The 13,581-nt window shown below is 38.6% G+C and overlaps 1 protein-coding gene across 1 annotated transcript; it reads right to left on the bottom strand.

The window, feature by feature from the left end:
• Positions 1–265: 265 nt before the first annotated feature.
• On the bottom strand, positions 266–12,678 carry mapk3 (mitogen-activated protein kinase 3). Its single transcript, XM_079252567.1, has 9 exons — positions 12,320–12,678; positions 10,750–10,932; positions 8,790–8,979; positions 7,516–7,632; positions 7,321–7,435; positions 7,107–7,238; positions 6,221–6,330; positions 5,485–5,611; positions 266–1,220 (listed from the first exon to the last, which is right to left on the bottom strand). Exons 1-9 carry the CDS (start codon positions 12,538–12,540, stop codon positions 1,207–1,209), a joined length of 1,209 nt encoding a protein of 402 aa, XP_079108693.1. The 5' UTR covers positions 12,541–12,678; the 3' UTR covers positions 266–1,206.
• Between the last annotated feature and the right edge of the window lie 903 nt (positions 12,679–13,581).

Genomic DNA, 13,581 nt, shown 5'->3' with positions numbered 1-13,581 from the left:
TGCAATGTAATGGAACACAAGAAGAACGTGGGTAGGTCCCTGGTGATTCAGTTTCTGATGTTTTACTGATAATTTGGGTGCAGCTGGGAAGCAGTGCAGAGAGAAAAAAATAGGAATACTTTTTGTTTGCCATGGCACAGAGCACCATAAAGGTTCTGGAAAACAGGGCTTTGGTATCACAGCTGCACTACCTTTATGTATCTCCAGTTATGGAAAATTTAATGTATTTGCTTAATCCAATTTGCCTAAATCCTATAATGCCTTCTGGATATAACAAGCTTTCCACAAAAGAAGGGAGATTACAACTGTTTTGATACTGGGACAAACTGCAGACCAAGACATTTGTTTAAGATTCAAACTTCCTATATTTCTCCCCAGCCAAGTTCCTTTCAACTTTCTGCCACTTTGGTAAATTTCAGGAATGCATGCATTCATATGAACATCATACACATATGTTCTTTTGTTTTTTGTTTTTTGTTTCTTTTAAAGAGAGACTAAAGAAATCCCGCCAACATGCCATTAAAAACATTGAATGTTTTCTCAAAATCAAGGGTTGCAAATATAAACTCCAAAACATACGACTGAACTCAATGGTAAACACTTGTACAATTGAGAATTGGGACAAGCACATATATAAAAAGAAAAACTTATATATTTATTATGTACAAACACACATCCAGGTAGCATCACCGTTCTTTTAGCCCTCAACTTTTCAGAGTTTTAATTTACATCGATGAAGATAATAGAGTTATGATGTTGGTTAATACAGTAGTATGTATTTATATGAGGGGAAGCTACCGAGAAAGGAGGGACAGGTGAGCTCACACACATCAGCGACGCTAAAGAAAAGGTTTGATCAGGAAAGGGGCATCGAGTTACTGTGGATGGGACTGGACAAGCTGAGACGGTAAACCAATAAGGAGAAAGGGAAAAAAAAACAAACAAAACAGCAAACATGATGTGAGTGAAGAGTCCAACGTTGATGTAATGGAAACATTACGAGTTTGACAGATCCCACCACCCAACCCGACCACAGAAATCAAATTTATACTTAGCTCTCTTGTAGTAGAAATGAAAAGATAAGCAGGTAAATGTTCATATTTCTTGTTTTCACTTTCTGTTGGTTCCTTAAAAGTTAGATTTTTTTTCTTTTGTGTTAGCATGTTCCTTGAGAGTCTTGCAGTTCCAAGTCTTGATCTTGCTCTGTCACACAGTGGGAACTACGAGAGGGGAAGAAAAAAGAAAATATACATAAAGACAATTCAGAAGAAGTGTCTTTGAGGAGGTGGAAGGTGTGTAGGATGCCAAATGCAGTGTCTGAGTGTTTAATTGTGTGAAACAGTGCATGTAATAATGCTTTAAAAAAAATACATCTCAGCGCATTAATTCCACAAATGAACTTCTATGCATGAGGTGGGTCTCCTGATACCTGTGATAGTGTTCAAGCCTAAGACACTGATCCCCGGTCCCGTAACTTATTATAACACTTGAAGTAATGCAAAGGCCTTTGTCATTGCTAAATAGCAAAGAAAGCTGCAAACATTAAGAACTACTCTGGTCCAATGTAATTTACCAGCATCATTGCAGGTGAAAGATGTTAATAATGTCATCCGATTCACCATCAGCGGCCAGAACGGTGTTGCTGACCATATTCCTGTCGACAGCCATATTGCTTTCCTAGTATTTTCAACAACCATACGGGCTTCACTCTTTACATCATAGGCGACAGTCATCTTGCTTTCAGTCACATTTTTCTTACTGGTCATATTCTTCTTAGCTGTTAAAACATAAAAACCACAACACTCTTGAGCAGGGTTTCATTTTGATTAATCAGCAATATAATTTTTTAAAAAGTTTTTTTCAGTGTTCATGGAAATAAAATAAAATGCCAAAATGTGTAAAAACAAATACTAGTTTTTAATTTCCATGTTTCTCAGACAACTCTCTTACTCCAAGCATGTGCAAATTTTAACTTCAGTTTCGTTAAATTAACATCACAGCAGCAATAAATAAAGTTTTTGATAGCCTTTGTTGTGAGTCTTAAAGCTTCTGCAGTCAAATCTTCCTTTGTGGCTTTCAGTATTAAGCACATTCCCACCTTCTAGGCCTGTAACAGGTTCACAGGCTGCAAAATATGCAAGTTTAAAGTGTATTTTAATGACTGCGCTCCACTGACATCTAGTGGCCTAAAACCACTACACAATGTTGAAGTCAAATGAAAAGTAATCAGACAGGATATTGGCACAAACTGATCAGTGCATGCACTTTGTGTTTAGAACTAAAGTGCACAAACATTTCTTTATGGTTATCAGTAACAACACTAGTTATTACCAATCGCTGAGACATAAGCAACATAATCCTCATAACAAAAAGACAGAAAATAAGTTTTGATTCTGCAAGCTATCAGACATTGCTTACATCAAGGCAGGAAAATCTATGGCTCACAAACTGCAGGAGAGTGTTGCAGGATTGTGTAGGGAATCAGACCAAGAACAAAGAGACCCTGACACTTAAAGTGTCTCTATTATGCACATTTCGTCTGATTGGTCAACTGCTGGGAGGAGTTTTATTGAGCAGTGAAGGTAGGCGTGGCTTTCTTCTCGTCAACATACCCAACCTAGAGTGCTCCAATGAGAGTTGCGTTACTCTCGGTAGTTGCGTTACTAGTGGTAGTTTAAACTATGGTTATCTAACAGGAGTCAGACTCTAGAAGATGTCAGTAAATCTGTTTTTATAATAAATTTATTGCAGTTATCAGTTGTTTATTTGCATAGAAAGATTTTTGTTGGATTTTAGATTTATCCTTTGGTTATGGCTGAATTATTTTGCCTGGTTTTAATTACTGGTTGTAAACTAGACATTACAATATTAACTACATACATAACTTTTTTTCTGAGACTAATGAGGTTAATTTAGTTGGAATTATACATCCATGAAGAGAAAAAGTCTCAGTAACACCAGCATTAATGCAGAGACAGCCTGATCCTGCTGGATAAATCTGCATGTTATGAGTTTAAAAAATAAATATTTGATAGCATTAATGTGTGTTTAATGTTTTTTTAGTGGATGTCAGAGCCTGGTGAACCTCCAGGTTTCCTCTCCCATAGATATATAGTAACCACGTAGAACTACTTCACTACTGCACTTAAGTAGTAAAATGTGGTATCTCTACTTATTGAAGTATCACTTATTTCTCTCCTACTTTCCACTTTACTCCACTACATATTTTGGATGACTATGATACTTTTACTCAGATACATTTTGATTGTCGTGTTGTTCGTTACAACAGCAAAAAAGGAAAAAAAAACACAATGGTAATTTGTTCATTTATTTTACTTGTTAGAGTGCAACGTGTGTCGCTATAGACAATCTGTACGCAAGTTTCAGTTTAATGCCAGTTAAAAAAAATAAAGAGTGGGACTTCTTTCCTCTAGCAAAAGGAGCTTTGGCAGCTTTGCTGAGTGGGAGTGAAGGACTGTCAGGCAGCAAGTTATTAACAACATAATATGTCTCTTGTGCTTTATAAGTAAGCGACATAACCGTATAAAAGTGTGTGTGTGTGTGTATGTGTGTGTGTGTGTGTGTGTGTGTGAGTGAGTCTTCGGAAGAGGGATGCCGGATCCAAAAGGGACACATCCGCAGCCAGGGAATCAACAATACCAATTACTTTAGTTTTCACAGAAGAACTAGCTTATAAGTGGCCAACTTGCCTCTTGTTGCCATAAGTTACAGATGAATAGAGACGTCTTTGCATAAAAAAAAACATTCAAAGTATACTTACTGGTTTAAGAAGGGAAAAAAGTTATTGAGGGAAATGAACACACTTGATGTTTTTTTTTTTTTTCTTCTTCATGGATGTTCCTGTTCATGTACTATTTTGCTAATATTTCAGATTTGATATTTTTGTTGAAACTTTATGTTAGTTTCTGGCAAGAACATAAAAAACAAGGTTACACATGTATTTATTCAATTTACATAATAAAATGTGCTATATCTGCCAAAGGTGGCTACTTTGATGAGTCGAAAGTTTATGATGAATTTTGGTCTATGAATCGATTCTCAGATTTCTTTTTTTGATTTTTTTGTACTATGCTTTATTTCAGAATAGAATGAGACATTAAAATGCACACATTTCAAGAAATAACTTGGGGTGTTCTAAAACTTTTGACCAGTAGTGTGTGTGTATATAAATGTATGTGTATGTATGTGTGTATGTATATATATATATATATATATACACACACACACGCACGCGCGCGCGCGCACCCACACACACACACACACACACACACACACACACACACACACACACACACACACACACACACACACACACACACACACACACAGACAATTAAAATTTAGTAATTTTATATATATATATAAAATCACTAAGTATAATCTGTAAATGTATTTACTGGTGTTTTTACCATCTCGTTTCTGTTGATTGTGATAAATTTAGTCTTCGCTGCTTCCAAAAATAAAGTTTTGATAAATTATATAGACAGTATAATATCGTAATCAATACACATTATTGAGGTAAACTGGGAGGAAAATTTATATATTTGCGCTGCCTCCTGCCAGAACCCATTGAAATGGACTGACGGTGCTGAACTGTTTGGAACTATTGAGACCTACATGAACCACGTGACTGCGTGCCGGCGAGTTCAAAGAGTGTCGTAACTCTCTTACTAAATGGCACTGGCACAACCTAGAGAAGATGACCAATCAGTGAGTCCCTCCCCGGGACGTCACTAAAATTTCGAAGTAGAAAAGTAGGTGCTACAAAACAGCGCTACTCATTTGTATGATGAATATTCAACACTATAACACTGTAGAACGCTCAGAAAACTATAAATAGCATAATAGAACCCTTTCATTGAAAGGTAACTCTTTAGCATACTGACCATTATATAAATAAATGTTTGTGCTTTCTTTTCCCAGCTATTTGTCTTCTGCAGCGTTTTAATGATTGGAAGCCATTTCCTCTTCATTTGGAGTGGATGGGTGGGGGATAGTATGGTATTGCTCTTGTCCAATATAAAGTCTTGTTTGATGTATTGTGCAATTTAATAATGTTCATACAATTAGCCTGCTTTGTATCGATCCTGCTTGCCTCATGCATCAAATTCAAATAAAAGCTACCACAATTGTGCAAGAAGAAATGGCTTGAGGACTAAAAAACTTCTTTTCAACCAGATAAAACTCAGGCAAAGGAAATTTGACTCTCTTTGTAGCAGCAAGTTTAAAATATGCACTTAAGGCTGAGTAACCAGGAATAGCATCAAGCATTGAGAAAAAATAGCAATGTTCAAAATTTTCATCCATAGATGATTCAGCAAATGAGGTAATAATGTGAATTAAAATCAAATAAATAAGAAATAAAACCCTTAGATTTTCCAACACATGCTATATGACCCAACTATTGTTCCTTTAATAGCACAACCTTGTGTTGTAGTGTGCTCTTGTGTACTTCTTATGTACCTGGGTCACGGGGGCACTGGTAGTTGTCTTGGAAACGAGCCGTTTCGGAGAAGATCAGTTCCTTCAGCTTCTCTTTGGGAAGATCATCCAGTTCACAGCTGAAAGTGAAGGGCTCCTCTGCTACAGGCTGAAACAAACACAGGACCAACTATCAACAGCAGCTCAGAAGCCATTGTTCAACAAAAGATGCAGTGTATGCCATGTACAATCATCGCACCATAGCAATGCAAAACACTGCATCATTAAGCTTGATAAATCAGTATAACGTACAACAGAAAAGGGGGGAATGATGTTGGAAGTGTATAAGTGGTATCTATATTTTGAGGCGTATAAAAAAAAAAAAAAAGTGATTCCATTGATGCTCAAAGTACAGTACTGGGATTCTGTTTGTGGTTTCAAAAATTGAGATGCCATTAATGGTCAGATTCTTTAATCTCCCTCAAGCTGATTTGTTGAGCAAACCTAATACCAAATGCACCGTTAAGAGGCTTCCCAGCTCAAAGCAAAATAGCTCACAATTAAATCTTGGACTGTAGTAGAAAGAAAGTAAAAATGCCCATGTCATTGTTCACAGCCAAAGCAAAACATTTGGACAGATTTTAATACTTGGCCGACTCATTTTCCTCCATGTTGTTATGCAGCTGGCACAGTTTTTCTAACTTCATACAAACAGCATTCTTTAGCCTTTCAGTAGCTCCTGAAGTCAAAACATTGTTTGTAAAATATGTGTTTTTACCTCATCTGAGGGATCATAGTACTGCTCCAGGTAAGGATGGGCCAGGGCATCCTCAACACTGATACGCTTGATGGGGTTGAAGGTCAGCATGCGACCCAACAGATCCAGGGCTGGAATAAATCAAGAGCTTCAGTTGGTTCAGATTACAGATTAGTAAAACAATACACAGTTCATTTTTCCTTACTGTTCTTGAACTTTTTTTGCTAAACTGTTCATTTAAACAATACAAAAGATGTTTTTATAGCAAAATTTTTTTTTTTTTAACCCATTTTTACTTGTTTAATGAAAGAAAAGTTGGACAAAATTGTTTCACTGTCTTTAGCCAACTGTAATGGTTTTGCCCTTGTCCAAAGCTTCGAATTATTGTTGTTGCGGCTAACTGTCCAACGCCATTATCTTCTTCAGCCGCTGCAGGCTAAACACGGGAGATATTGATGACGCGCAGTATGATGTATGTTCTCCATCTTGCGTTTGTTTATTTTCATCGTTACTTCAAATAAATTACAACGAACAAACAATACGCCGAGTAGGCCACTATACAAAAGCATCTAATTGTGGTCAACAAAAAGTTCACTCCCGAGCTCACCCCACGTTTGCATCCTTAAAGCCAAGCGATGCGCTCAGGTGAGTGCAACGATTTCTAACGTGTGCATTCACACCCAAAGTGACACACCCTCCACCCAAGTGCCAATCAAGCATGCACACATCAGCATATTCTCAGACATTAATGACTTATAATATGGCTCCTACAATTGTCTTTCAAGATCTACAAAAAAAACCTTTGAAAACATGCCGTTGCCATCTTTCTCTGGAAGGACTGAACTGGACTGAAAGGACAACATTGTGGAGGCAGTGGAAGCGGAAGAGGAGGCTGTATTTCCAGTACCTTTCGGGTCTGCCTTGTAGAAGAGTTTTTCCCAGGGAACCCTGGGCTTTTCAGGGAGGGACTGCAAGTAGTTTCTTGCCTTCATGTTGATGATGCAGTTCAGATCTTCTTGAGATGGAGAGCCAAGAACACCTAAACAGAAAGAGGAGCTTCAATATGACCGCTTTCCATTTTCATTGTTTGGACATGGAACAAAATGAAGACTCTCTCTCACCGAGTATGTGATTGAGTTGGTCCAAGTAGTGTTTCCCAGGGAAAATAGGCTTGTTAGACAACATCTCTGCCAGGATACAGCCCACGGACCAGATGTCAATAGATTTCGAATAGCCCTAAGACACAAGCATATGGAGTCAAAATGTGAAAGTAGCCAGTCACAACTAAAATCCATGTCAGTGTGTCGCAACCTTACCTTTGAGTTGAGCATGATCTCTGGAGCCCTGTACCAACGCGTGGCCACATACTCGGTCAGGAAACCAGTGTGGTCGTGCTCGGGATCGGCTATCCGTGCCAGGCCAAAGTCACAGATCTGAGAAAGATACAAAAGGCCAGAAACGTCTCAGTCAATCATCATTTTAAAAAAAAAACAAAAAAAAAAACAAAACCCAGAAAATCTTGAATAAAGCTTAAAGCTGTTCATATTTCTCACTTTTTTTTTTTTAGTACTTACTTCATCAAGAGACCTGTTTGTAAAAATATAAGTTCTCCTGCTTTATCTGTCAGACTTCAGGCCTTTTTAAGTCTTTTTAATTATGTCACTGAATTGGAGGGAATCAGATGATAAGTGGAAAAATATTGTGCTGACTGGGCCAGAAGAGGGGCTTAATGGAAGAATGGCAGTTCACCATCCGTAAAGATTTGTTTATATTTTTTCTGCTCTTTTAAGTTTTATCATCATTATTTTTTTTTTTTTGGCTATGCCGATCTATTTGCAATTAATTACATTAACACTATTTAACTATTAGCAAAATGGCATAGTTGAATGCTTAGCAGTAATATTGTAAATTGTTAAGTAGACTTTTAAACCCGTCCAGAGTGGAATGTAGCAGAAAGCCACTGGAAACATGCGCTGCTTTTGTTCTCTACTCCTCACACATGATCAGCTAATCCAGGGATTGATGGGCTTGCTGTCGGCGGTTCACATACCCGTAAGTACCATGAAGCTGCGAACACATAAAACCTGATGGCCTATTTCAACCAAAAAAAGAACATGAGTGACTAGTTACTGCGTAACAAAGCAAAGCTGTGGATTAGTCTTATAAAAGAACAAACTGCACAGTCCAGAGTCTGAGTTTGGAAAGAAATGCTGTGTACCAATCAACCTACAGTACTGACAAGTGATGGACATTTTATTTTGATATAGTTTTAGGCTGAAATTTAGTGATAAAAACATAATGGACAAGAAAAGGAAGTGTCTAAAAAGAACTTTTTCATTGCTTTTTAATCCAATAACGAATACTCTGAAAATTTGTATTTGATTAAGAGTTTAAGTCAAGCTGCATCAAAAACAGTAAAGCAATAAGCATTCATGAAACGCAGAATGGAAAAAGTTCACCAGAAACAAATAATAAAAAAAAAACTTTAGCGCTAACCATTTAGTTTTGTTGGCAGAATTAAGAGCCGATGTGATACCAGATGTTGGAAGTACAGAAAGGTTCCATAAACACATCTTATTTAAAGGCTTACCTTGAGGTCGCAGGTGGTGTTGATGAGCAAGTTGGAGGGCTTGAGGTCACGATGCAACACATTGGCGGAGTGGATGTACTTGAGGCCTCGCAGGATCTGATACAGGAAGTAGCAGACGTGGTCATTGCTTAGCCTCTGGGTCTTCAGCAGCTTGTACAGGTCTGTCTCCATCAGAGTCTGCACGATGTAGCTGGAAGGATGAATCGGTCAAGGGAGACAACCAAAACTCTGATAGTATCCTCGGATACTGTAGGGTGGAAAAGTTTTTAATAACATTGAAGGAAAACCTTTTCCTGCAGCGCCAACATACACTAACAAATACTAACTGGGATTGGGAATTCTTTGTCTTTTGTAAAAACCTTCTCATTTTAAACAGTTATCATACCATCACATGTGCAGGACAACAACTGTGCTACATCCAGAACAGGCGCTATGTAGTGATGCTGCCATCCCTAGATTTGCTTATATTTGCTTAACTCTGGAATTTTTACATGGGAACAGCACTGAGCAACAAAGCGGACCGACCCCAAGCATCAGATAACAAAACAAGACACAAAAATAAAAAGGACTCACACATTCTTTCCGTCTCCCATGGAACAATGATGCTTTTCAGAGAGGCTGCCAAAGCAGCAGTCAGTGACAGTAGCTCACTGCTGGGCTGTGCCCACACACCACTGCTGGGAACTCTGAGGACGATCACTAATGCCTAATGTGGCTGAATTAAAAGAACCCAAATGACTCAGCAGCTGTTTCAGATGAACACCATGGATGGACGTAAAAAGGCCAAGCTGAGCAACGGTGACACAATATAAGATCAGATGGGTTATTCCCATCAATGACTACTCCATAGACAAAAAGACACAACTGAATAAATAACCAGCAACACCAGCAGCTCAATTCAGCTAATCAGGTTACATGTTTTCCATCTTAAGCCTGTATACACACACACACACTTTCCCGTTGGATTTAATGGAAAAGCGTGTCCAAACTTTGGATTGGTAATGTGTGTGTGTATGAGTGTGTGAGAGAGAGCGAGACATAGACACATTATATATTATTCCTTATCTAATTTATGTTCTATATTTCTTATTGTTTCTTATTTTATTCTGACTGATTTTTTGTGTACTTTTTCAGAATCAGAATCAGAAAGACTTTTATCTCCATTGTCTTTGAACAATTCACAGACTAGGAATTTGTTTTGGTGATAAGGTGCTGAATGATAAAAATAATAATAAAAACACTGAATAATAATATAAAATTTTTTTTTTTTGCTGCTGTTGCACTGTTAATTTCCCCAATGTGAGATAAATAAAGGAATCTTGAAAATGATTCTTAAAGCTCTACCTTTATTTTTTGTTATCATAAGCATTAACCTGTTTGTCTGGTCCATCCTAAACACGCTCAGCTAAATATAATGTACCTGGAATTTGGCTGCAGATGAAGTCTCATACCGAAAAACTTCCAATGAAAACAGAAAGCTGTTGCAATAAAGGCTCAAACCTCAGGAGTTTTGGCACAATTTTACTGTTTGTCAGGTTATTAAATGCAATGTGGGTCGATGTTTAAACTAACACTCGGAGAGCCAAGAGACTAATAAAAAATATTCTCTATTCTCTTTTTGGGTATTATTTTTCTTTCCTCGCTACTTCTTTTTAAGTTGAGCGTACTTCATTTCAGTGATTTCTAACCTGCCAAATTATAATTTAAGTGGCTTTACTCTGTTTACAGACCTGAAGGAGGAACTTTGAAATTTGCAAACAGCACATTTCAGCAGAAGATGGATTAACAGCCTTACAAAATGTCTAAAACTTTCACCTTCCCACAACTTTTACTGGTTGGTGGTGAAGTAATAGACATAGTAATCTCAACAAGACTCTAAATAATTAATGTTGGCAATAAGATGCATAATGCCGGAGTGACATAAGGGCAACGCACTTCCCGTACAGAATGACAAGGATACACATCCCTCATGTTATCCATGTGTTGTGCCCTGATGATGTCATTGATCCCGATGATATTCTCATGGTGGAAACGAAGCAGGATCTTGATTTCCCTCAGTGTGCGCTGGCAGTAGGTCTGGTGCTCAAATGGGCTGATTTTCTTGATGGCTACGCGTTGGTTTGTCAAGTTGTCCAAAGCAGAGCTGGATACACAACAGATGTGGAAAGAACCACCAAACAAGTGTCATGTTACACACTGCAACATTCACACACAATGCAGGTACCAGAGACTGAGCAGATATTAAGATTTTACAAGGCGCTGCAGGCCATTTCTACAGACAACATGCACATATTATAGAATTTTTCTGATATGTTTTAAAGCATGTTATTTATAAGAATGAGTTTGCATGCACTACATCAGTAAGCTGGAAGTGGGGAGAGAATCACTCAAGTTTTGACTTAACCATTAAAATAATAATAGCACTTGCATCATCACTTGTACTCTTGATTTGAAGGAAACATTTGCAAACTCAAGTTATGATTCAAAATGAAATTTTGAAACAGTCACATACAAGGCTGGATTATTCAATGGGTATTATGGGTACAAGCCCAGGGGCCCACGCCCACTTGGGGCCCGTGTGGGGCTCACGTAGGGTAAACACCAGCAGTTTGGACATTAAACAAAATGTACATAAATAGTTACACCACAGTATCTAGTCTATTGCTGTTGGTACCATTGGCTGAGTGATGTTAGAAATGTTATTTCACAGAGTATCATTCACAATTTTCACAATATTATATTGGGGAAGGGGCCCTCGGGAACACTGTGGGCCCAGGGGCCTGTGCACTTTTAATCCGGCCCTGGTCACATATAATACCTTTAAAACTTAAAGGGCTTTCCCTTGCTGAACCAAGTGGGGGTGCTGACAATGTTTACAAACACTGGATGCAGTAAGAGAGGTAACAGTCTTGTGTGCCAAATAAATGACTGCTTTGCAATGGATTTGAGCGCCCATGACTTAAGTCATTTAAACTGCGCATTTGACCATTTTCCGGGTTCAATCTACCAATAAAATCTAATCTAAGAGAATACATAAAAGACTTGAGATGACACAGTGATACAACAAGGAAAAAGGCCTTGCTACAGTTGACAAATCCCTCCTGCATCCTCTGCAGCAGATTTGCGGCAGACAATGTTTTGGCATCATAATTCAAGAATAGATCAGTGTACGTGGAAGACGTTGGGCAGGCGTAGAGGCAACCTGACTACAAACTATACCTGCCTCTCAGTGTCTGATCGGATAGCAGTCCTGCGTTATCACTCTCAAATCTGGTTTCCTGTAAAGCTCATAGCCACGCCTGTAGCAGCTGAGCTAACACGCTAACCTGAAGCCAAACTGCGTTTAGGTTCAACAATATCTGGTCGTTTGCCACCCGTTTTAATTATACACGCTGTAGCTGCGCTGCTTTTTGTTTGTGTGTGCTTGTTATAATAAACAGGGTCGGTTTGTTGGCTAGAAGTCCTTGCTAACAAATTGATTATTTAAGCTAGCATTCAGTTTATATACTATAGTAATAGTGAGTACTCACCAAACCATCCCGTACGCCCCCTCCCCTATGTAAGACAAGTTTGTGTACCGGGGACCCACGTCAAAATTCTGGCCCCTGACTATCTCGGAGCCCTGTTTAGGTGCCGCAGTTCCGGGGGCTCCATCCTGCGCAACAGTGCCAGCCGCCCCAGCAGCAGCAGCAGCGGCGGCGCTGTTGGAGTCTGCGGCCCCGACCGCTGCAGTGCTGTCCGAATCCGCCATTCTTCCACTCCGAGCCGCTCCTACTCTGTCAGAGAGTCTCACCGAGGGACCGCTGTCTCCTTCAGCAGCGTTTAGCGTCGTCCCGAAAGAGATTGTTTAATTAACGGCGCAGAACAGCTCGATCGTGGCCCTCCTACTACAACAGTGTAAATGGATTTCGTGCGCGAGCACGGATTTAGTCTCAGCAAGGAGCGTAAAACGCGCGTGCTAAGTACGATAAATACGGGTGCGTTAGAAACGTTTACAAGCATGCCTTGTTTGGGCGGAGCTTTGGTCTATTTTTACAAGAGGCGCTTCCTGCACAGCTCATGTGAGGCGAAACAAGCGCAGTCTAACAATTAAACGAGACTAGCCCCAAGTAGGCGTGACAAAATATGCTGCGTCCTGCCAAAATACTTCAACATGACAACAAATTTACAAAAGATGTTTGATATCTTATGGTTGATGCCATTCTCATTTTGAAAAGGTTTGTTGACCTCGTTTCACCTTCCTGGTTGGCAAGACGGTGTAAAGTAAACTCAAAAGGGCAATCTTAAACACTTGCATCTTGTTCATATTAAAGCGAGACCTCATGAGGCTATCAAGGTTGGCATGTGTAAATATTCCGTCCATCCATCCATCCATCCATGCATTATCCATCCATCGTCTATACCCGCTCGTTCCAATGCAGTGTCGCAATAGATACTGCCATTGTGTGTGCGTGTTTGTGTGCGAATATTGCAGTGTGTAACTTTCATGTTTCCTGTATTAAGGTGCTTCAAAAATATTTTGAGTACATTTTTGGTCAATTTATACAATTAAATAAATAGTATAAAATTTTTATGCTAACTTTTTTCTTTTTTTTTTTTAAACTGCTTTGAACAGTTATTTTTCGAGTAAATATAAAACACAAATGCTAATTATTCAGATGTAAACTAAATATAATATTTAAGAAATATTTTAAGTTCATAAAGACTCAAAACACATAACAATAAAACTTAGCTATGTTATTATTTCTGAGATTCCATAGAAATCGTAGACTTTTTCTTCTTATTAAACTTT

This window comes from Telmatherina bonti (assembly GCF_933228915.1).
Source record: "Telmatherina bonti genome assembly, chromosome: 14".
In the NCBI taxonomy this organism is placed as follows: domain Eukaryota; kingdom Metazoa; phylum Chordata; class Actinopteri; order Atheriniformes; family Telmatherinidae; genus Telmatherina; species Telmatherina bonti.
The sequence above is the reverse complement of the archived record's forward strand: the minus strand, read 5'-3'. Positions and strand labels throughout refer to the sequence as shown.

What these genes read in the sequence shown, in the direction of transcription:
- mapk3 (XM_079252567.1), bottom strand. Translation starts at nt 12,540, where the DNA reads ATGGCGGATTCGGACAGCACTGCAGCGGTCGGGGCCGCAGACTCCAAC. An exon ending in GGGGCGTACGGGATGGTTTG is followed by an intron (nt 10,933 to 12,319) that starts GTGAGTACTCAC and finishes TTGTGTATCCAG; the next exon opens with CTCTGCTTTGGACAACTTGA. An exon ending in CTACAAGGCAGACCCGAAAG is followed by an intron (nt 6,331 to 7,106) that starts GTACTGGAAATA and finishes GATTTATTCCAG; the next exon opens with CCCTGGATCTGTTGGGTCGC.